This window comes from Tyto alba, unplaced genomic scaffold, assembly GCF_018691265.1.
Source record: "Tyto alba isolate M040663 unplaced genomic scaffold, T.alba_DEE_v4.0 Super-Scaffold_16, whole genome shotgun sequence".
Classification (NCBI taxonomy): domain Eukaryota; kingdom Metazoa; phylum Chordata; class Aves; order Strigiformes; family Tytonidae; genus Tyto; species Tyto alba.
Genome location: NW_024881278.1, coordinates 8883137 through 8908611, shown reverse-complemented (window position 1 = coordinate 8908611; position 25475 = coordinate 8883137). Strand labels below are relative to the sequence as shown.

The 25475-nt window shown below is 35.9% G+C and overlaps 1 protein-coding gene across 4 annotated transcripts in view; it reads right to left on the bottom strand.

Annotated features, from left to right (window-relative positions):
• The window catches only part of RALGAPA2 (Ral GTPase activating protein catalytic subunit alpha 2), a 166326-nt gene that overhangs the window by 129036 nt on the left and 11815 nt on the right, over nt 1-25475 (bottom strand). For all 4 annotated transcript variants that reach the window (XM_042789382.1, XM_042789380.1, XM_042789383.1 and 1 more), the window contains exons 4-15: nt 16247-16304; nt 13232-13275; nt 12147-12321; nt 11472-11587; nt 9052-9190; nt 7564-7763; nt 5742-5972; nt 3438-3611; nt 2431-2568; nt 1708-1856; nt 1167-1278; nt 151-388 (exon numbers count right to left, since the gene is read on the bottom strand). In XM_042789382.1, coding sequence (XP_042645316.1) covers nt 151-388; nt 1167-1278; nt 1708-1856; nt 2431-2568; nt 3438-3611; nt 5742-5972; nt 7564-7763; nt 9052-9190; nt 11472-11587; nt 12147-12321; nt 13232-13275; nt 16247-16304 — 1774 coding nt within the window. The remainder of the gene's footprint in view (nt 1-150; nt 389-1166; nt 1279-1707; nt 1857-2430; nt 2569-3437; nt 3612-5741; nt 5973-7563; nt 7764-9051; nt 9191-11471; nt 11588-12146; nt 12322-13231; nt 13276-16246; nt 16305-25475) is intronic.

The window sequence follows — 25475 nt, the reverse complement described above, 5'->3', positions numbered from 1 at the left end:
GGAAGTATGAGAATACATAAATCCAAAGCACTTCACATTTGATTAAACAGGTTCTTACACTAGATTAAGTAGTATTTAATGTCAGATTAATTATTAAACTTAAATATTTAACTTGTTTGATGCAAAAAGCACTGAAGCACACAGACTAACCTTTTCCTCTCTGCTTTTTTTCTTTTTGTTCACTGAGCTTATCCAAGGGTAGGTTTGTCATTTCCACCCCATACACAGTTCTTGCTAGCACTGCTGTTAGAGAGTCCATGATGTTGGCCCACTCATTTATGAGATCCTCCCAGTCTGTCAAGGCGGACAGAACACTGAGCAGCTCATCCCACAGCTCCCGAGAAATGTAAACGCTCAGGTTTGCTCTGATCCATGCCACAATGAGGGTCTCGAAGAAAAAAAACAAGTGACAGTTCATGCATTTCTGTCAAGTTGAATCTGGCACACCAAAACCAACCCACACATCGATGAAGTCAACACCAACCTGCATATTAGCATTGACTATTTGTGATGCATAGATATTATGCATAGATATTTTTCATTAAAAAAATATTCCCAGAAATTGGTGGGTAAATAATTGTGAGAGTTATTGACTACGGTAGTCTAAAAATTCCAGAACCAATGTTTCAGATGGTCTATATGTTATCTGGTAAACTGAAAACATACGCTGGGTATAATAATAACAGATTGAAGAACTGTCTCCTATACCTACAGAATAATTGCAGTGATTGAGCTACGGCAGTGACACTCTGACCTAGAGCCTGTAGCTGAGCATGCAAAGCACATTACCACATATAATTGTTTTCATCTCACTCAGTGTGACTCAGTTTTGACTTGCCAGCAGAACTTCTAGGAACACAGTTACATCAAGCATACACCTTAGAGATACTCACTGAAGACATCCTACAAAGAGACTGTGTTCCTGCCTGTTCTGCCACAGTTTGTAATAGAGCCCTGACTAACAGATCAAATCAACTGTTTGTTCCACCTGGAATCTGTCTCCCTCAATTAGGAACAGTTTACAAAATAATTACTTGTATTACTGCAAAGGAAAATTTTTTCATGTTTTATGAGTAGGTTTCATAGTACGGTGCAATAGGACTTACCTAAAACTACAGGTAATAATCTTGAAAAATCAACATAAAAAAAGCAAACCCAACACTCACTCGGAAAAGTAATCCTGACATGCTTTGAGCAAATGTATCCTTCATTTGGTTTTCTTTTGGCTTCTGCATCACAGCTTCTGTTATTCTAAGGAGTATTTGTAACATCTGTTCCCTGGTTCCAAAACAAAATTGTACTTTTTGTTCACATGTTCCATTAATTGTACTTGTTAATTTTCATGTACCAAAACCCCCTCTTAATGCCTCCAGTAAGCCTTACATATCGAGTATGTGATCACACTCAAAACTTCACAGATCATTTGCAAAATAACAGTAGTTGGTTGTGGACTGTAAAAATTGATTTTTGAGAAGGTGAAGTCAGGAATGGAAATACCAGCCAGAGCCTTGAAGTCAAACAGTATCATGGTGCAGACTCAGCAGAGCCTGCAGTCTCACAAATCAAGTCAGAGGCCAGCCACATGTGTGACTTAAGTAGTACGGTCTACTCCTGAGACAGCCAGTCTTTTCCCTACCCAATGATTCTCCCACACAGTTTAAAAGATGGTAATTTTCTCTTAAATGATGCAGAATGTATTAAGCTCACCAAGTCTTTTTATTCATTGATAGTTCCATTATCATGCGCCTAAAGATACTCAGAACTGCTTTGCAAGCATCAACTTGCTCCTTTAGAAGCACAGGGACTTCAGTGCATGGTTCCAGTAAGAAAACATTCGCAGAGTTTGTCAAGAATACCTTCAAGAAAGGCATTTAGAGTCAATTAATGTAGTGTCAGGAATAAAAAAGGTCAAGACTTACAATAAAATACTTCTCCAGTCAAACCCTTCACTTTCTCTACAGCAAGTTGCATGTTTCATTTTACTTTTCTGTATCATTCTAGCAAAAAGTCAGGTGGCATTTCAGACCCAGCAGAGGCATGCATTGCACAGTATGGGCTTTGTAGGTATCTCTTCTATTCAGGCAGGCAAGGGTACCGTTCCTCCAGCTACTCATTTCCTGGCTTTATATGCTCATGCATCCACCAATATTTCAAATAAATGAGGTTCAGTACGAGCAAATGTACAGTTCTGATCAATTCCTAGTATCCACAGTAGAAAAAAATTGAACTTTCTGTCTCAAAATATAGACATCTTGCCCCAAGACATGGTCATGTAGCTTAGTATTAATTTTAATAAAGTTATAAATTAAGTCCAAATTGTATCTTAAAATATCAACAACAGTCTTCCTTAATCTCAGAGACTGTATTATAATTTGTAGTGTAAAATTACATTATTATGTCAGAGCCCTGTACCCCTTCTAGACACCACACCTGTAATGCAGCTTGAGCACCAGCTTTCACATTTTTGTCCTCATCTTCTAATATACATCCTCTGTTAACAGCACTGGTAAAGGAGTATGTTCTTCCCCAGCTGGATGAGCGCTTATGTCCTGAATGGTCAGAGGAAAGCTTTCAAAAACATGGTTCAGTTAGTGACAAAGCAGAAAGGAGTATGTCCACATTTATTCAAAATCATTTAAAATGTCAAAAGCAAAAAAGGGGGAGCTGTCATGTCCTACATTAATTTCAGCAAGGAATTCATGTCTATTATTTCTTAATCTCTGAACAAACGTGGAATTTAAGGGCTTATAAAAGTTTTAAGAGCTATGTTATTTAAAATATCTTATATCACATTTTGTAGTCACCGATTGCAGCAATAGTTGAATAAGCCTGGCAAAACTATAAATCCCCTACAAAAAATAATCGTGTAATTCTCATTATGTTTTTAGAACTTGACCCTCTTTCTCAGTACAACAAAACATCCCTTTAAACAGCTTCACTGTGTCAATAGTGTCAAAGTCAACTTTTACTGATGGTTCAATACAGGTTACTAAAAAGATGATGCACAGAATTTGTATCTACACTTTGATTTTGTAGATTAAGATGTCTGAATCCAAGTATTTCACCCAGTATATACAAATTAGGAGATATTTTCAAAATCTAATTAACTACCACCAAAAGGAAATAGACCTACATGCACTAGGCCAACATACAGTGTAAATTTTAACACTGCAGAACATATTAGCAATTTCTCCCATTAAGTTCTTGCTATCGTAGAGAGAAGCAATAATCAACAAATTACATTGGTCAAAATAGCAGCAATCTTTCCCTGCGCTCAGTAAAGGCTACTGAACACTCAATACTACTTTAAATTTCTGGACCTTTAATCGTGATTTTCCACACATTTTAAAAATTGTTACTCATTTCCAAAGCGAGTTTAAAACTTAAATCATATATTGTAGGCAAACAGAATAAAGTAAGTAACAGTGATACCATACATGTTTACCATCAGTTTGCACTGATGAATCTTCCAAGTTGACAACAGTATCCTGAATGTCTTCCTTTTTGTCTGGCTCCTCCATGAATACAGGTTTCTCTTGCAATATCCACTTCCGATATACCTTAACCACTTTTCGTGTTGCAGATATATCAGAAGGTGGCAATAAAAAAGCCTAAATTGAAAAGTTAACTAATTTTACTATATATAGGACATAGATGTGCATGTATGTATAAGCACACCCATATACCACCACCCATAAATAATACAGCTCAAAACAGAAAGGATACATAGTTCTTAATTTTACGTCTGTACTGGAAGGAGTTGTGATCAATCAACAACCTATGCATATATCTACATCAGCCACAATTCTGTAACTACTAATTCCAAATTACTTCCATGTTGTATTTGTTTGGACAAAACCACAAAGGTTGTTTTTTCCTCTTGCAAGTCTGTAAATGAACGTGCATTCATCTTACAGGCCATTACTAGCCACAGACATCTGGCAGGCCAAACTCAGGTACTATGTTGCACTTCCTGGAGAAGATGACTTCGAATTACATCAGCAGTATACGATGAGAAATGCAAGTGTAGGTAGGGACAGAACAGTAAGTTGTGATGAGGATAACAGTGGCTGGCATTCCATCCTTTCTTACTACAGTTTTGGAAGTACACAATAAATTTATTTTCAACGTGCTACTCCGTATCTGTATTTGGGAAGCATTCTGTAAAGATGTCCTCTCCAAAAGCTAATGAAGGCTAGACTGGCTGCTTCCCCACAATTCTGGAGGTTTTCGGAGACTGAAAAAAATACAGTGACAGAAAACCATTGCGCTGCAGTGAGCAGGCACAGAAATCAATGTCTGAAAATGTCATCTGGTACAAAAAAAATGCGTATCTTGACAACAAAAAAAACATGTTGGTATCAATATGCATTATATTATAAAACCACTGAAAGATGAAAATATATTTTTCATACTAAAAAATAGGTTCTTTCACCTGTGAAGAGATTACCCACTTTCCATGATTAATAGGGTCAAACCTATAGTATTTCCTACACCTAGTTTAGCTGCAAAATCATTACAAAGGTATCTTGCTCAGGTCAATGGAAATCTTTGCATCCCATACTATACTTCCTTGTCTCTAGTTAGCGTGAAGTGCAACATCCAACAGCTGATTTCAACAGAAATTGAAGGCTTAGCTAAAGCAAGTTCAAATATGTCATACAGGAAGTATATGAAATTTCTGAGTATGTCTTTACAGACACTGTCAACTTATTAAGGATGCAGAAACTGAAAAAGCCAGAAGCCAACTGCTAGAGTATCAGAGAAATAACAGTTCATTGGTGGGATGAATGGGCACAGCATGGAATGCTTTCAGAAAGGCTAAGCAGCAGGGTAAAAAGAAAAAAAGCAAGCAAGAAAGAGAAGAAATTCACAGTGACTAGTAAGATTCCTGTAAGGAAGAGATAAACACAAAAAGGTGTCCAAATACCATTATCTGTTTCAATTACTGAACACTGATCACATTTAGTAAAGATAAAGGTACTGCACCACGTTAGCCTTTGTTCCTTGAAGCTGGTCTAACCTTACATACTCTGAACAAACACCAGGAGAGGGCAGCATGCCACAGCAGTTCTTAACACACAGAGAAGTACTCCTTCCTGTCAAAATGCTATCTGTCCCACTGAAAAGCACTGGTACAAGGAGTTCCCAAGCCATGTCACATAAGATACTTCATAGTAAAGCATGTGTGCTCACTCAGCTGCTGGAGAGTATCTTCTGCACGTTTATGTGACCCTGGAACTGCTGCTTCAACCAACTTCTACTTTGGTACCAGACAAGAAAAATAAATATAAAAATTGGCACTCTTGTATTTTTATCCCAAACAATTGAAAAGATGTCAAATTACTGAAAAATACTAGTAGAAGCAATCAATGTTCAAATAGACATTAAATACTGACATTGATCAAGGAAAAAGTCTTACTAATTCAAATAATAAAGTTGCAAGCTAGTAGCTCTTTACACACCTTTAAATTACATCACAATACCAAGAACAAATTGGCCCATTCAAATAAGACACGTTGCCATCTGGCACCAGGAACAAGATTCAGTTCCTATAAAAATTTCGTAATTTTATCATTAAAACTAGACCTAGGAAGGACTCTAATCTAAAAGGGTACTGGTGAGATCTGCATCAAGTTTGAACAGTTACCTGACCAACAGCCTTCTCAGTGTTCGTTCTCATAACCATGACATTTCCTTATAACAAAAACATACAGTAGCAATTAAACATACACACTTACTTGTCGAAACACTTCATTAACAAAGTTAACATATCCTCGAGTGGATAAAAGGATTCTCTGCACCATCTCATAGACAGTTCGGTGCTGCTCTTCGATGCTGCAGAGGCTGGAATTACTGAGCCTTCTGTCAGACAAAGTGCTGCTGTTAGAATGGCTTCTCTCCTGCTCACTCGCATAAGACATACTGGTTTCCAGCTCTGCGTTTTTATCCTGGTTTACAACACCAACAGTCTACACAGAATAAAACACACACCTAATTAAGTAACAGAAATAGTTTACACCAAAAATCCTTATGCAGAACTCAAGTGCTCTTTTTCACGGAACACACTGGAATCCCAACAGTCAGGAAGTGTAACTTTCAGTCTACTACTTGATCCGAGAAGGAATTTGGTTTTATACTCTGCATGATGTACACTGCCTGTGCCCCTCCCCGAGCCCAGAACAGCTGACTTGTCCACTCCGTAAGACAAAGAAGGAGGGATGCAGTGGTGGGAGGAAGGCACAGGTGCAGTGGAGAGGAATCCCCAAGTCCCTTGATTTTTGGGAAAAGATGGATCATACCACTACACATGCCTCATACTACTGCATATTATTATTCCTGACAACTCTTTGTCAGGTTTTGTCCTAGCATTGCATTAGTTTTGCAACATCTCAAACCATGTCCAGCTAGAATGATCCAGTCAGAAGACAGAGGACTAAAAAAACTGCTTTTGAGTTACTAGAAAAAGAACTCCAACTTACACTAAATCAAAGTAACACCCAAATACAGCTCTGCTTTATGTTTACATTTATAAAGCTGCCCTCTGTTTGACCAAATGAGCAGTAACAGCAGCAGTAACATCTCTACTGCTTTTCACAATGAACTTGTTTGGTAAGATTCAGCCACACTAGCGAGGCACAAAACCACTAAGTCAACACATGCCAAAAGCTGGCACACAGCTTCAGCTAAGTGATAACTCTTGACCAGTTTCCATTTTGAGTGCAGCAATACCTTTATGCAACTTAAATATTTATTTGGTATCAGCTGTCTATAAAATTCAGTCAAAAGAAAAAAAAAAAAAACTTTTTCTAGGCAATATCTGTTGGAATGGCACAGAAGTTTATGTAAAAAGTAGAATTTCCAATGAGAAAGATCAATTAAAAAACGCACTTTCATTAGGTAAGCTACATTTAGCTGGCTCAGGGCTTCCAACCTCTACAATGAAGAACTCAAAAAAACAATTGACATGAAAAATACTCAGTTCTACTGTAATTGTTAATGTATGCTTTTCCACTGAATCCAGATTTGACACTGACATATGATTCAAGAGAAGACCGTAAATTGACATTGATACCAAATTTTTAACAGGAAGCTGGAGTCTCTTAAAAGAAAGAATATCTGTTGCTATAAAATTCATTGTGAAGTCCCTAATCCTAGAGAAGTCTCAACCAACAGTTTGAAATTAGAAATATTTTTCTAATACCTCATTGTCAACAGCTGCTATAATCAAAAGGAAAGCAAAGCAGCTATTGATGTTGCTGGGAAATGGTCCATGGCACAAGTAAGTATGACAGTTTACAGATTAAATTCCCAAAGTCTAAACATAACACTGATGAAGCTGGTACGGCAAACAGCTATGAGAAAAAAAAATTCTAGTAAACTACTAAATGGTTTCCCTTATATTCCCTCCTTCATCCAAGGAAAAAAAAAAAATAAATAATCAAATACATCGTTTATTCACTTAAGGGTAGCATTTCTTTCTTGTTTCAGTTGTCAGTGTATTGTGATCATGAGCAAGGTTAGCATGTACATAAGAAAAGAGAGGTAAACTTTAAAGCACACCTGAATAATTTTAGGGAGCATTTCTCCTCCATTCTTTGTATTCTGAACAGCAGTTAAATATTTCTTTTCAAGAAAGAAGGTTACAAGCCACTTAATAAAAACAACTCGAGCTGCCATATATGGGATTTTTGTGCTATAGACATTTTCATTGTTTCGTGTTGCAGTAATGTACACTGGTCTTGGTCTTATATCAGGAATATCTGGTGAGATAAAAAGAGGAGATATGAAGAAAATCTAATCTTAAAAAACTGTAATTGCTTCCAGACACTGGCTAAATGTATTGAACATGTCACCAACAACATTTTTTCCAAATGAAATAGCAGATGCAATGACTGACTGCTTTTATTATATTAATGCTATTCTATCATAATTTTATTACTCCTAAAGAGAAGCAAGAACACAAAAGCACAGCTCTTTCCTGAAGGTTATAAATTGCATCACACAAAACAAAGGAAAGTAAAAGAGAAGGGCTGCAAAAAGAAGAGCAAAATCTGAAACAAACTATTCCTACTACATTTAAGTTAAAAGTTTCACAGTTTTATCAATTAAGTAGAGTAGAAAAGAGAAGATGGCTCTGGAACACTCAATAGTGTAAAGATTAAGAAGAAAAAGGATACTTAGTGCATTGGAAAGAAAAGTTAGCTCAGATGCAGAGCGCACTGCACAAGCTGAAATAAAAGAAAGAAAACACATGGGAAGAAGTGGAAGATTACCAAAGGGAGATAGGTTGGGTCATAATTCATTCATATGCTTAGATTTAGGAAAAACTCACTTGTAGCCAGTTGAAAAAGATGGAAGGCCTGGGCTCTAGCTGTGAACAGCACAGCTGAAGTAGTACTGATGTGATTTTAGATACTACATATTAGACTGCAAAGGACAGGAGTTAAAAGTCAGAGGAGTGAGGGGAAGGATGATGAAAAAGAGGCTGCAGTACATCAGGTACTAACACCACTGCTCCTATGGACTCTAGTACATGAGTCAGTATGAAATTACGAAAAATGTGTTTCTGAAATAACACGCTTTTAACCCTGAAACTGTAGATGTACATCTCCATTCCCTTTCCTCTGGCCCTTCATGTTCATTTTCTCTTCAAGGAAACAAGTAGTAAAATAAGAGTAACTAAGGTTGCTACTCCCTCATACAGGGGCAACTTGTTGATTCTTTAGAAAACTGAGAGAGCATATTCTGTCTTCATTACATATCACAGTTACAGAGTCCTCACTCACTCGATCTAAATGCTACACCAGTGGAAATGTCCTTTGGAAAGGAGAATCAGACCAGTCCTTATGCAGTGATGAGCAGCAGCAGCTTCCTGGACTATCTCAGAAAAACAAAAGTTGTGCTAGGAAAAAATCAAGACATGAGACAAGGGAGGAAAAATCCTCATTCAACAGAACTGTAGTGATACACCAGCAGGTTACAGAGATGCTACTGAGAATAGTCACCATTACTGCTTTTTCCATCTAAAAGGCAAAATTCACTACTTACCAAGAACAGGTTTGTAGAGGTTGGTTAGCTTTGTAAAAGACGGAAACAAGTGAGGAAGATAGTATTTTCTAAACAAGGTAAAGAGAAATTTAAAACCCGTGTCGTGGTTCTCCTTATTCTTCCACTCTAAACTTGCAGCCTTTGTCATGGAGTTAAAGAGAAACAAAAAGCTTCAAGTTAATGTGTTAGACTGACAATCATTCCACATTGAATACAAACGATAAACAATTGCACTTTATCAAGATATAAAAAAAATTGCACTGTCCCAAAAAACTTTATAAACTGCAGTAAGAATATAAGATATTACCATGAGGGCTTTAGCGTATCAAAGAAAGCGAACTCATTAGAAGCCAGCATATTTGCACTGTTCTAATCCAGTGAAGCACAGAAAATGTTGTATTAATGTTTTTAACAAATTTGCTTCTTACCTGTAAGTTTAGACGAAGGTACACTTCGGGCTATACTTTTATCACAAATATGTTTTTCATCAGAAACACACTCAATGCCCACACTTAATACAGTTGCACATAGACATGCAATACTCATTCGCAAAATTTGACTCAAGGCACAAGTAATTTCCACTGACAAAGAAGAGGCTGACATCTAAGTTTGTTTTTAAAGGTATTTTTCCGTTATTGCATAGATCAACACCAGTCATACCTATACTTTAAAGTTGCTCTTTACCAACAGTTTTTACCTATAACTCCTTGAAATACCGTGCCAAATTCTGACAAAAAGTTGCTCTTTTCATATTGAAACACCTTCAATTTGAAGTTGCACAAAACCTATATGAGTGTTATCTTTTTTTGTATAAGAAAATCCAGTACAATTTCAAATAAGAAACTAGAAGTAGACATGTCTACAATTAAGCAGTTTTTCCACTGATGACTTAAACCTACCTGGGTTTTAGTCTCTTACATCACTTCTCTTTATGTGAAACTCAAATGAGCACTAAAAGTGTTTATCTTTTGACATATACTCTAAATTCAGGCCCACCTCTTTTATCTTGTCTTTTTTTTTTTTTTTTTTTAGGCAACATCAAAAGACTACAGGATTCTTAAATCTTGGTTTTGTGGTAAAGCTCTTAGGAAAGCCTGTCCAACTGCATATAGCAGATAACAAGTTCACTGAATCCGTATCCAAGATGATAATTTATTAAGTTAAAGAAAAACTGACTTGTTTACATCAGTCATGTAAGATTTAATTATTTATTTATTTTTAAACACATTTTCTTACTTTAATCTGCACTAGATCTTCTTCCAAATCTCTAAAAATTGTGGAACTTGTAATGTCCTACTTTTACAAAATACACATGTAGAGCTTGGAAACAAGACCACTGAACTTTTGTATAATTTTGTTATGTAAATAAACTGACTCATATTAAATTCTATCCAGTCCCAGACATACATTTTCTTGAGGATGTAGATTTGCTCTATGTTCTGTCTCTGAGCAATCATTCTGCACTTGCATCAGATTATTTTAATCTCATCTCTTGCCTGTAGCAAGGTTACTGCCCAACTGTGCTCTTCTCTACTGAGCAACACAAATAAATGAATGTTGATGAACCACAGTGCAATTGGATTTATAGTGTAGTCAGCTTTTTAACATCCCAAACATGTAATAAGAATATAAAAAGAACAGTGAAAATTTTTTACTGAGGTGTTGTGAGACTCTGATATGTAAAACAAAGAGTGCTGTGTAGGAAGTTGATAATTTCATACAGCCACTTTTCAAATTAAAGCATTTATTCAAGATGACAAAACCCTTTCCAAATATCATTTTGATCTTGCCTTTTGATATAGATATTAAAAAAGATGTATCTCAAAGTATTTAATTATCTTTTATCTTTTTTTTTAATATTGAGTTCTTTAATGTTGTCTACACAGTTTCCACTGTATTTAAAATGTTGCTTAATTTGTTCTTTTTAAATATATACATTATCTTAATTTCTTTCCTGTCCAGATTAATCTGATCTATTTATAATTAAAATTTTTGATGTACATGTTACTTGCATTCTTTAAGAAAAAAAAAATAAAACTCAGAAGCCATCTCTCCTTTTTTATCTCTTTCTCCAGTGGTCCTTTACATGTCTTCCCAGCTCTGTATGTGTCCAAAGAGAACAAACTGCATTTTTACAACATATCCATTTTCTAAATGCAACCACAAGCACATAAAATAGTCAGTTATCCTGCAATGTTAGATAACATTCATTAATTCTCATCACAAATATGAAAAGCTTATTTTCACCAAAAATGGCACAAGGAATTACCTTTGGGATTATTTTCCTTTTAAAAAAAAGTATAAGAAAGTGCAGAAGACCACTTTTTCCTGGGGCGCTCTCTATAGATGTAGTTTAGACTTAGCTTTCTACAAGTACATTCCTCCAAATATGAACAGTTAAAAACATATATCCTCCGCACCTGAATTACCATATATTTTAACAGTAGCTGAAGAAAATAGCAGGTTTGGTCTTCAGCAATTTTCTCTCCAGAGACAGCTGGCAAAAGTGGCGTTATTTCTTCTGGAAAAATCTTAGCTAAAATAAAAATAAAATGTTTTAAATATAAAAAACTTAAACTAGTTAAGTAAAATATATTTTCTATTAAAAGATTAATTTGAAAATAATCATTAATGCACTACTAAGTTGTACAAAGTCTAAGTCCAGTAACTGATTGGGCTTCCCATATTTCCACAAGTCCTACCGCATACAATGGAGTGTGGCACCAACCTCTGATTTACTGCCGTTTGGAAGGGCTAACACAAGCAGTCACTGTAGATTAACCAATAAGTTGTAAATCTAAACACCCACTGATTTTGCCGTACCATGCTCATATAGCTGCACCTCAATTAAAAAAAAAAAAAACACACACAAACCCCACCAAAACCCAGCTGTTCTGAACTCAGAATGACAAGATCAGGTTATACAGTTGCAACAAATCCTACAGCTTGACAAATTCAGCACATCTCTGAATTATAAAGACAAATAGTACCATCCATGTGACCTCCTTCCCACAAGAAACTCTATAGCTCCACAACAACCTCAGAGCAAGGGGGAGGGAATACATCCGTCATGGAAATCCGGTTCATTTACTCACCGTCTGGCGAATTAGGAGGACTAATAAGGTTATCTAGTGTACAGGGACCTCGTGAGGACATAAAGGGTGGAAAGCCAGGCACAAGGCATGCAAATATTAATATCTGCTCTTCTGCACAGTTAGTCTGAAGCGCTTGAAGCCAGAGAAGAAACAGTCGGATTCCTTCACATCTTATCTACAAGGGGATGATTTTGTAGAAAAAGATATTAAAACAATTTTTAAAAGTACAGCACCACAGTTAAATAGGTAAGAAAATGCAAGACAAGTACTTTCATCCCAGCTATGTGCTAGCGAGTCTTTCCATCATACCAAGAGTAATCACATGATTAATTTAATCATGAGCAGAAAAAAGTGGGAGCAAGCTGTACCCAAGGCAGTGGCACTCCAAGCAGAGAGCATTGCCACTCCAACGTCAATCAGAGGCAAAAAAGTTCACGTTCCGCTCCCCCAGGTCCGAGAGCCAAATGCATCTTGGCTAGTCCCAAGGCTCAAACATAAAAGGGGCTCTGAAAGCACAACAGCAAATGTAACGCGCAGCTGGGGAGCTGCCAGTACTCTGTAACCTGCAAAGTCTGAAATCTTGGCCGCACAGAGGTCAAAGCAAGCTACTGTCCTCCACACCACTGGTGTCCAAAGATCCATGTGAAAACTGAGAAGCAACAAAACCACCCAAGGCAGCATATTCAGGAAGTTCACTAAGTTTATTTACTACTTTTTTTCATTAACAAGATACAATTTTAATTTTAGCCCTATATTTAGAAAAAGAGAAATGGATTTAAAACTCTCTGGCAAACAAGAAACCCATACAGTATACTTAATGCTAGAGGGATCTGAAAAAATAAAGTTTTAAGCAAAATATATTGATACCTTCTCCGGGTAACTTTACAAAGGTCATTAGAACAGCAAAATGACTGAATATAAATGTTAAAATAATCTAGGATTACAATAATAAAATTTATGATTAATAGGTAAGTAAAATTTCAAAGCCTAACAATCTGAAAAACACTGATAATGAAAAATTGTAAAGTAATATGTTTCATAAGAATTAAAGTGAAAAGAAATATGAATACATGAAAGAGAAATACCTTGAGAGAATTTCCAGTGTGCAAAAGCTTCTTCAGAATTGACCCTGGATTAGAGAAATGGAACAAGCACATATCAGATACTAAGATGGTCACTTTCCACCAGAATTTGTTGTATTTTTTTTTTTTTTTTTTTCTAATACTATGGAAAAGGCTAGTTTAATGCCATGTACTATGTGGCTACTGTGCTGGTGATTAAGAAAATTATGGGGTGAAAAAAACCCAAAGTGAATCCAGTTACAAACATCATCATCAGAGTTCTAAGATTCAATATACTGTATCTTTACAGTGAGGTACTTTGGTTTTAGTCAGATGAAAATTTGTCAAATTATATTCATTAAAAATAAGTTATCTAGGGGAAATTTTTACTTACTATATTTGGAGAAATCAGGCAGTCCAACTTGTAGGATTAATGCATTCACATATACCAAATTCACAATAATGATAAGAAAAAGATGCTAGCAATCTACACTACATTCATGTCTATAAAACACAACTATTAAAAGAGCAACATATTTCGATTCTGGTTTTAGAAATATCAGGCTAACTGTCCTTAACTTCAAATGTTATTTTTCCTGGATTTGTGAATTATGTACATTCCTTAGACATGATCCTTCTCTCAAGATCTCACCATTTCACAGTATTAAGTGGAAATTATTAACATTTATAGCAAATATATATTAATGCATGTGAATGTTAAGCAAAAAATCAAATCACAAGGTACAGCTGTAAAGAACTGCACTGCCAAATTTTGTAGCTTATTTATTGGACACAGCTAAAAAATTATCCAAATATGAGTATTCAAGAGAAGCATAAATATAAAGAATATATTAACTATAAAACAACTGACTAAACCCAATTTGTTCTGGACTAATTCAGATGAAATGGTAGTAAAGTGGTCAAGCAGATGTCTCCTTTTATTTTTGTCAGTGCTAACTGGAAATGTGACAAAAAGCCCTTTCCTTGACCTTTAACTTCCACTCATTATCTCTTCTGCAACAGCAAATTCATTGTTCTGATGAAAACCATAGCAGCTGATGAAATAATGATGGAAACCAAACCGAACAACAACAAAAAAAGTACTGCTTAGAATAAATATAACTCCTTCCCCCTCCAAGCAGCAAAAAATTTACTTTAATAAACAACAAAACAAAACACTGCAACCACTCTGGTAGCACTCAGAAGCAGAATTTTCAATGTAGTGATGAATCAAAGATATTTAATTTGGAGAAAATTATCAAGTTAAACTACTGTATTGGATTTCAGGGTGCTTTGACTAGCAAAATTTCACTTTGTAATATTTCTGCGCTCATTGGGCTCTAGCTTTATTCAATCTGGTCAAATAAGGAGAGGAATAAATTTTGCTTTCTGACTCCTGTACATGATTACAGAGTCAGAAGATTCACTTTATATGCACTATAGGCCACAGGGAGTATTTAAATCATTAAAAAGTTAACTATCTTCAAACTAAAGACAATAAAGCTTTTTTTTTTTTCCCCACAGCATTCAAATCTAACTTTAAAATCTAGTTGAAAGTCCTATACAAACAATATGAAAACTTCTAAAACAACTTGGTAGTTGTTCAGAAAAATTAATCCTGCTTTTCTTACTTATATTTCCAAAGTTCATGAGTGACTAAACCAAGCCTGTTAGATATCTATTACCTTTATGCTCAAGAGAAGACAACTATAGTGGAAGAACATTAAGTGCTTTAAGCCAAGCAACCCAAGTATGTGCCCTAAGTTAGCAACTTTACTTTGTTCTTTTTCATGCACATATTGCAACACAATCTTCAGTTCCATGTTTATGAAGCCTTTTTCTGCAGAACACGTGCCCCACAAAGCATGCAGAACGGACAAGAGACTAAGGGGAAAAAAAAGCAGAGCTTTACCAACTCCAAGACTTCTCTCACCAGTCTTCTATTTCTTCCCTTGCTCCACAAGCCAGAGTATGTATAGTAAATACCATAGGAGCATGAGGAAAGAACAATTTGACCAAGTGAATGCCATCCATAGGTATCTTGTCTGTCATGGCCAATGTCATATTCTAACTTGATGCTTAGTAAATCCTCTATTATATGAGAATCAGTGAAAGACAGCTGGGGCTAAACTTGCAGGAATACTGTGTATTCATAAATCCACTCATAAAGGCCAGTAAAATTGTGAACCACTCATTAAAAGAAAAATTGGTCAAAAATAGCTACTAAAAAGTTTTTATTTTTGTCTCTAATCTCTTTCTTACACTATCCCAGCTCTAAACCAGAAATTCCTTATTTAATTCCCACAAACAATGTGACAACTGAGTGTTTCACAAATATTCATGAACTGCACAGCGAGTGCAGAAATATGAGAGAAAAAATTAAGCTCCTATTCACTGCAGCAGTCCAATGGTTTGCATACACTTTAACACAACCTTTGCTCAACTACCAAACAGCCACCTATTCACAGCATAAACCTTACGGAATAAATTTCCAGGAGGCGGCAAGGGTTGAGGTAAAGAACAATATTTAGTGCTATGAATTTTTATGGGCATCTCGTATAGGATCACTTGCAAAAGACTATCATAATGCAAATTTGCAAGAGAGTCACATACAGATTCCACAACCCTCCTCAATCTTAATTTTTGGTGTTATTCTGTGAATACAAAGGGAGACCCAATTAGAAAAAGGTGTGTTGGTTTATAACCATCATCATCATGATGCGCATGGAAGAGAAGAAAGGGAAGATGACTCAAGTAAATCCAAGAACACAAAAATTTAGAAAGCATTTGTGCAAAATAAAAATGAAGCAGGCAACCAAACCACACAAAACAAGGAACACACAGAGCTGTTACAGCAGGTAAAAAGATTTTCCATATGTTTTGAGAATTTTCAGCTGCAAGTCTCATAAGTAACTACTATTGGTATATGGACAATACTAAGGGATTCTGTGGTTAACAGGACTTGCAGAACCAGGGAAATGACTACAGAAAACATTGATTTTATTTGTACTAGAACATTTTTAAAGCATTCCTTCTTACCTATACTGCGAAAATGCCATCGATAAAAAATCCTCTCAGGTAGTAGCTGCAATATTTTCTGCAGGAAACAAAACTAAATAGTCAAATTTTCTGTAATAAACTGGCTCATTCAGAGGATACAGAGGAACTAATACACAAGACATAAATGAAATGGTAATATATACATAGAGAACACAATAGAAAGCAAATACCTATCATAAGAAAGACTCTTGCCCGTCACTTTACTCTTGTTACCGAGAAAGATACTAGGAATGCTCCTGAATAAATACCATGACACTATCATGAACCGCTTTCCCTTTCCCACTGTCTTGCAAAGCCCTAGTATTCCAGAATATAAACTGATTTCTAATGAAGAAGTTAGAGATTTCTAAGAAGCTCACTTTGGGTTACATTTTTCTGAAGTGCCTGGTAATGACTACTGTTAGACTGATACAGTTCAGATTTGGAGCTTCTGTGGCTTAGGCCTGTCTTTTCATCAACTAATGGGGTCTGATCCCCCAGCTGAGGCAGAGATGAACAGCGGTGCAGTTATTTTTACTGTGAGATGATTTACCTGTATTTTCAGCTGGTGAGTGAAACCGAGCCAAATTACACAAAGCTAGACTAATTTAATTCACAGCACATGCAGTTAATAAAGCACTTATGTGGAATAATATGTAGTGGCTTGCCTCTGTAGTTTCGGACTGATCCTAACAGAGGCAGATCAAACAAAGAAAAAGGTTGTGGTCAAACCCATTCCCCCTTAGTTTTGTTACACTACAGGGCACCAACAAAGCAAAGCAATTTAAGCATATGCTTAAATGGTTTCCTGAATGGAGTCTTATAATCTTAGTTGCAAAGAACAGTTGGGGCTACCAAATGTTTTTCTTTGTCAGTTTAGTGGATGGTAATGCTATTAAATAATCTGGATAAATCAAAACTATTTGGGGGTATTACTTGGGTAAATATGGCTTTTAAAAGGACTTTAAGTTAACAGGCTCCAAGACACCTTCTTTTTTTTTCCATTTTTCTTGTTTTTTAAACTACGGCAGTATAGGCTAGGGCTCAGCAAGTAGGTGCATTAGTAGTACAGGACAGCTAACTTATCACGGCTCAGTCTCTCAAAAAAGATGACAGAACAGACATGATTTCATGTAGATTTCACAGAAAAACATGTCTGGATCTTACAACTTTTCAGTCACTGAAATATGAAATTAAGAATATATACTGAAATGGGAAACTAGTTTTCAGCATCTACTTTTGGAAATAAAATTAAATTAAACAATGTTATAAATGACTAACAGTCAGAGTTCCTTGTAATTATCAAACAAAATCACTGGAACAAACTTCTGCACACAAAGCGCCATTATGTTTTCAGAAATATTACATGCAGGATGCAAAATGAATGACAAGTCATTTAAGCAACGGTGACCCATTTGTTGGTCTTTTGCACATAAAAGCTCACAAGAGGAAATAAAGCGTCACAGCCAAGAAAGCAAGAATTGGCATTTTCGGCAACCCTTCAGATGGCCAACACATTAATCATTATTGCTGTTAAAAACAGTATGCTCGAGAGGTGGAATAAGACTTTTTTTTACTTTTGACAACGAAGTGCTTCATAAATTATATACAACACTCAAAATAGAGTCTTTGAAAATGGAACATTCCTTTCTCCGTGGCAGAAGATGGAAGTCATGAAAAGTTCACCGACTTAGGGAACTAGACCTCAGGTCACACAGACTGGTCTTCCTTCACATCTTCACCATAGCACATGCTCTCCACATAGTATTTGGCATTTCTAAAAGTTTACCTAAAATAAAAATGTAAGTTGGGCATATCCCTTCTACGTTCTCGTATTTTGTCTCAGCATTCCTCTCACAGCTCCCTCCCTTGACACCATGGCAGCAGGGACCCAAGGAGCCGGCAGCTGGTGGCCAGAGGTCTAGCTCCCTGTCCACGGGCAGGAGGAACGCACTTGGGATGAAGGATCTGACTGGCTAAAAATGAGGCCATGATTCACATTTGGGCTTTACCTGTTAGCTAAGGACCACGTTTCTGCCAATCAGATTGCAGGATCCACAGAGAAAGAATTATCATTATCCATCTAAATATTAAATTATAGCAGCTCACCACTTTTCAAGACTACTTCTGACATTAATCTTGACCGAACTTGGCACAGGGCAGAAAGGAGCTTCTAACCTAAACCATGAACCCTTCCAGTCCAGATCACTGTACCCAGGCACAGGTCAGACTGATCCCATACCGCATGCCCCAGGCACATGAGGAAAGGCTCCATTAAACAAAACCCTAACACAAACTGGCAACAACAAATGGTCTGAATTTAAGTATCAGAATACACTGCAGGGAGGAACCTTCAAACATCTTTATGTTTATTAAGGACAACCAGACAAAAACATGTATTTTATTTCCACCGCTTAAGTCATGGTAAGAAGTACAGTAGATCGTCAGAAGAAAACTAATTTCCTTCTACAGGCCACACTAGCAAGATACCTTCAGCTTGTCTTTGGATATAAATTCTCTCACATTTGTTTCAAATCACTAACTTTTGAGAACCAATTGTATTAAAATTCCAAAAAATCAAGTGACACTCTTGTATCAGAATGTTTTATTAAAAATTTGTCAAAATTTGTTAATACTACTATTGGAAATGCCTTAGTATATTTCAGATGATACAGTAGAATTCTTTATTGTAAAACAAAAATTATATTTAGAAAATATATGTCTACTTCACTAGAAGTCTGATGTACAAACACCAGACATGGCATACTCATGTACTATGAATGAAAGTTCATGCAAGTAATCTGAGGATGTACAAGTAATTTTTCCTTAGTTGCTGAAAGAAACAATACATTATTTCTTAAGAGCTTCGGCAACGTTCTTAGAGTAATTTTACAGTTTACACATCCCAATTGATTCAGGATCAAAATAAATAACCACCACTTGTTAGTTGTTTCAAAACACAATAAAGCATTGAAGGAAGCTGGGTTTTACTATGCCCTCTGCAAGATGCAAAGCGCGTTAACTGTGATTTGGGAAAGGCCAGAGGCACAATGGCACGCAGTGAAGGCAGTATCTTACATTTTACACAATTTCACCTAAACTGAAGCACAAAGTTCACTTCCAGAAACTGAACTATGATAAGGTGTAAGCTGCATAAGCTGATAAAGTGGTAACGCTGAATAATAAAGACCCATTTTGAAAAAGAACTTAATAACAACTGTTGCATCCAAGTGTTTGTGACTTTTAGGTTATACCCAGAGAAAAACCTGGAAAACAAATGCTGTTGAATACAACCACCACTGGGAAAAGCAAGCTTAACCTTTAAACTGCATGAAGCTGGAAGAGCTGGGGAAGGAAAGAACATTCTTACAGATTTTTTCCTTTAAAAAACAGAGTCAAACACTCTTGTCGGGTGACTGAAAAAAAAAAAATAAAAATCAAGGGTTGAAATAAGTAGTAAGAGGACAGAAATTCCTATCTAAGGTAAGCTTCCATATCCCAAAATCTTTTCATATAGCAAAAATTAGGACACTGAAGTAACTTCTCATGCCATTCTCCTTTTTGGCATCTCAAAATCAGGAAAAAAAAAAAATAATATATATATATGTATATGGATGCACTTCGAAAAAATATAAAAGTGTGATTAATCACCTGCATAGTACTACCAAAGAGTAAACAGAAATACTGTTTTAAAAAGCACATCAGACTGCTAGCATCACAGCTATCTACTGAAGATATGAAAGCTTTGCAGCAGATTAGAATGAATATAAATTATCTAAATTCCGAGTCTGTATTTGCTCCTGCAATGCAAAAGTAAGTTATTATTGGTTAAAAGTCTACACTATTAAACAAAAACTTCCGAACATTACAAGTTAATTCCAAGTTATAGCTAGAATGCTTTTAACTAGTAATTTTCACATGTGTGCACTTACAGTATAACATAAGATTGCCTAAATCATGAACAAGCTCCAGTTGTTCTCCTTTCAACTTAGCATTTCCAAGAACATTTTCTACACTCTCCCAACCCCTGGTGTTCTAAAAAACACATACTGCTATTCCTATAAAACAAATTATAGTTTCTTCCACTCCAGCCTAGACTTTTAGCAATACCACTGTGAATCCAAACTGCCTATTGACATCTTGCTTCTAGTTTCACAGTACACTAATAAGAAATATTTTAAGAAACCCCACAGTGCGAAATAATATTGCTTTTTCAGAAAACACATAGATCTATTTAATGCTTAGTGCTTTGCTGCATCTATATGGTAATCCATTATAGCACACTTGAAATAGAAATTAGGTATTACTACTGATCAACACATCAGGGTATCTGTCAGTTCTTTTAACTGATTATCCATAGTTCTTTTTCTTCTAGACTTCCTGCATGACTAGGAATAATGTTAAGTTTAAATCTTAGTTTACACAGGATGCTGTTTTTTGAAAGATATATCTGTCTCTTTTATCAAAGTAAAATAAAAAATACCGAGGTTTGTATGTCAACAGATTCACTTTGACTTAAGCAATACTGAAATTTCTTTTTAAAAGTCTTTTATTTTGCCAACTTTGTTGAATCATATCACGACTGGCAGCTTTGTGCCTATTATCGCGTGCTGCGCTACCCTGTTGCAGAATGTAGAGAAAGCTAAGGCTGTTATCAAACCTTACACCGAAGATCCCTACGGCCTGAATGTTTTCCAGCTTAACTTACACAAAAGTGAGATGATAAGCATTGTTGTTCTGCCTTCCAGAGCTGCAAGAAGCTGTTCTGTAACACGCCATGCAGAGTCTCTTATTAAGCACAACAAAAACAAATGTGTTCTTGCTGATTGAACATGCTCTCAGAGGCAATGTCAATGACAAGTTCAGAATAATGTTCATTCCAGGAGAATGGATTCTGAGGAAAAAAATTGCTTTTTCAATACAACCTGCACATGATAAGGAGCTTCTATTAGTCAGTGGCAGGTGGATCTACTTTAAGCCAAGTCAAATGTAGAATAGTTCTCCTATGCCTCTATGTTCAAGTACTGTTCGGTGGTATCTCCACAGGAGTTTCAGAGTGTTCAACTACTAAAATCTGCAGTAATTTAGAAATTTTCCAGCTATTATTCACCAATTTAGGTGAAGCCAGGAGCCCGATGAAGTTACTATGCCTGCAGCACTTGCATCTAAATAAAGGGATAGTCCATTTATTGCATCAATAAATTATTTACAGTTACTCATTGAGAGGAAAATGTCTGCCCACAGCCTGCAAGATACTGTTTAATGTTATGCCTAGGGCAAGAATAAGTAAGATCTCTAAAGTCAAACATATGCAACATACAGTTAAAATTTACAACAGAATGCTGTAAGAATAGCATCAGTGTTATTTTAAGAACAATAATAGATCAACTGATCACAATTACAGCAGAACAAACTGTAGATGGTTCAAAAAGTAATTTCCTATGTGTAGGAAAGAAGGGCTATAAACAATTTTATTGTTATAAACAAATAATCCCTTTTTACTCTACTGAGCATGAGAATCAGTCATCCAAGTGTGTGTGACAGACTTCAGGTTAAATAGTAGAAGCCGTAATCACAGTAGGCACAGGGAACCAATTGAAAAGCTGTAACAGAACCTACAACCTGAATTTAAAGCTGTGACTCTTAATGGTAATTTGATTTCAAGTGTAAGATAACCTGCAGATGGGGAAATTAAGCCACTGATCTGTACAGGCATGAGAAAAAAAGCAAATAGTAAAAAAAAGTTAAATAAAGGGGATAACCCCAAGAAATGAGAAACCAGGACCTGTAGCAATAAGAACACAACAATAATTTAACTTGATTATTCCTTGTAAAGAATTTTACAAATACTCTTCACATTGGCCATTCAATACACAATGTATTTCTGCAGAATTCAATTTTATTCAGTTTTATTCAAAATATATCAAGTAATTAGGAAAGACATCCTAAGGTAAACAAACCACCCTAAGACAATGCTACAGATATAGAACATCCTTTTGCACATTCATAAAAACAGCAACACAGCACTAAGGTCCTGTAGAAGAGTTATGAATCAAAAACTACTGAAAGTTTCACGATGCAGGTTTTTATGAAATTGAAAATGACCTGCTAAAAGTCACCACTGGCTTTGAGATTTGTTTTAAACTGCTTACCCAATACTGCTAATTCACATAGTAGTCTATGTAAAGTAGACCTACAATGTAGTGGAAGAATTAAGTATTTAAAATACCCACAGCAATCTTAGTCCAGGATGAACTAAAGTTATATATTTTTAAAATTACATTTATGTGCATTACTAGGCAGTACTAAGAAAGCAGCATATATTCCTAGGCTGCATCAGAGCATAGAGCTATCTGGTCACCCACCATCACAGCAGGTGTTCCTCTGACAGATGCAGTGTATTTACTGCGTATGGTCTGTAATCTACTTTTCAAAAGGGCTGCTCACAGACTATAGCCAATTATAAACCTATACTGAATTATCATTAGCATTTGCAGAACAACTAACTTGTGCACATCTGCAGTAATAAATCTAGGCTATACAGCTGCTTCTGTAATCGTTACATTCACATTCTGATAGGAGACCGATCCATGTTTCAGTGGATTTATACCACATCTTAATCTTCTGAGTATGTGGCCATTTGTAGTTTATATTTAGATGTGCTTCTGAGGACAACAAGACTGTACTAAAATCAGTAGCTACTGCTGCAAAATGAAGTAAGCTCAGGCAAGTTCTAACAGTTTACTGATTATCATCTCTGGAAAAACACTAAGCGCTATACAAAAGCCAAAGCAAGCTGTGAGTTTGAGAGTGTATAATACTGCAAAGGCTATTAGCACATTTATGTTCTATTTTATATCCACTTAATATTTAAATCCACCTGCTGTGTACGTAACTCGGGATACTCCAAATCAGATCCAGGAATAATACATTAGAATTTTGCTGCTGAACTTCTAAGGAAGGTCAAACCAGACTGCCCTGTCTATTCCTGTTTATAACCACAGCTAGCCTCTCCTCATTCCAGCAGGGCAAGAGGCATACAGGGGAAGGCTTGGCTTGACAGATAAAAGGGTCTAGAAGCATAATCACAGCAAGGTCAGTATGAACTACATTAGATACCTTTCCAGAGTTACAATTCTGTAGATTCTTTAAAAAAATGTAAAAATTGTGCTTAATCAGTATCCTGACTCAGGGACTCATACCGCTCACGTTTCACCAGGTTCAAGAAACCAGAAGTTCCATAGAAAACATGGGCTTGCATAAACAAACCTTTTTGTATAAGCTATATGAAAAACACAGTATGCTTTTATAAATAAGAACCTGTGGAACACAAGGGCACTTCATGTTATATTAATGTGTACTGGTAAAAAATAAGCGAACAAGAAATCCATACTGAGAAGCTTTCAGCATGTGTATCACCTGCGGGAGGTGGAAGTACCTAACCCATCCTGTCAGCTACCTACAATGCTGCAGTGAGACCCAAACTACACTGACAGCATCTGAAAAACTTCTAGAAAAAACAGCAGCTACTGTAAGTGACTTTAGGAAGCTTTACTATATTGGAAAGAGTATCTGAAAAATTGTCATAAAATATCTCATACAGCGAGCATGTTATGCCAGTGTAATGAATTTTATGACTGCATCAGCATAAGAGATGTGGCTGTTCTTAACTAATAAAGCATAATTATAGACAATGGAAAGAAACTGATCTATGTATTATATCAAAGCCATCAGTCTGCTCTTATTTCATTATAGATGCAATAAAAAAAAAATGCAGTGACAGAGGAATCGGTATCCAATGCTGCAAGAAAAATACTTTTATTATTAAAAAAATCCAAGCATTCACAATCAAAGTATGGCATAATACTTTTATGGGACCTAGAAAACTTACATAAATGTAGTGTATCTTTTGTGAGTTTTGTGACACACAGTGCTCTGCTGACAGCTAAAACAAACAACATCCTCAAATCAGAGAGAACAGCAGTGTAAGAAACAACATTAACATGTTCTGAAAATACACTACAAATCTGGAGATAATAAAGCCTTACCAGAGAAGAAACAAATTTGGTTTTCACATCATTTTGGCCTTTTAGTTGAAACAGGGAAAAATAATACAGATAAGAATTACAGTTGCTGCGTAATTTCATTAATATCTACTTGGAAAAAGACAAGGCCAAAGCACTTCAGAGAATATAAAATTAGATCCAGGAACTTCGTAGCATTACTTGTAAAAAAAGCACTTTACAAAATGAACTGTTACCTTTCATATTACTCTCTTTAGATTAATATTTTTTCTTTGACTAATACATTGTTTGATATTGCTGAGTGGCCAAGCTATGTTGCTGATGCATAAAATTAAGGCTTCAATAAATTACAACTCAGTCAACTTAGCTTCCAAAGGATTTGTGGAAAAGGCATTTGTTACTTTTGCTTAATACACACACTAGGTGTCACTCAAGAACAGCAGCAAAACTATACCAGAAAAGGCCCAAGTCAGTTCCTCTAATAAATATTTTTATTGATTTTTAACCTGTTAACCTCCAGCACCTGGATTCAGGATTTGTTAATCCTAAATAATTACCTATTTAGCTAATTAGAAGGAAACTCTAGGAACCCTCTGGCTCACAATGACATCAGATTAAATATGACAAGCTTAACAATCAATTAGTTTTGTTTCCTGTGGCTTACAATATGAATGTTTAATTATTCGGCATTTACATTTTTTCTTGTCCTGTGTTCAGACTGATACATTCTCGGTCTGTGCATTAAAAGGCCCTATAAAAAGCTGTTTTCCTACAATGTGAAATGGATTGCAACTTACTTCCAGTAGATAAACATCACAAAGCAGATAGCTCCAAATTGAACACAAATATCTTAAATGATTTCTTCCTCCTCAAAGCCGTTGATGACTAGGCTATAATAGAATTTTCCTCAATTGGGACCCAAAGCAACACTTTGTTCATACATAACTATGTATTTTTTCCTTCTTCATACAGGATGTTCGCCTGATGTTCTAAGCAGTGTTAACCAAGCTGTTATTAGCCACCCATTTTCAAGACAGAGGAATGCATATTTATTCACTTTAACCGGGTGAATAAGCATTAGCTATTTTCCATTCAATGACATAGCCACAGAAATTTAATTACCTATTCAAGACCACAGAGTAAGCGTATTAATGAGCTGCCATTAAATTGCACAGCCTTGCTCAGTAACTGTGGTGATACCTTCT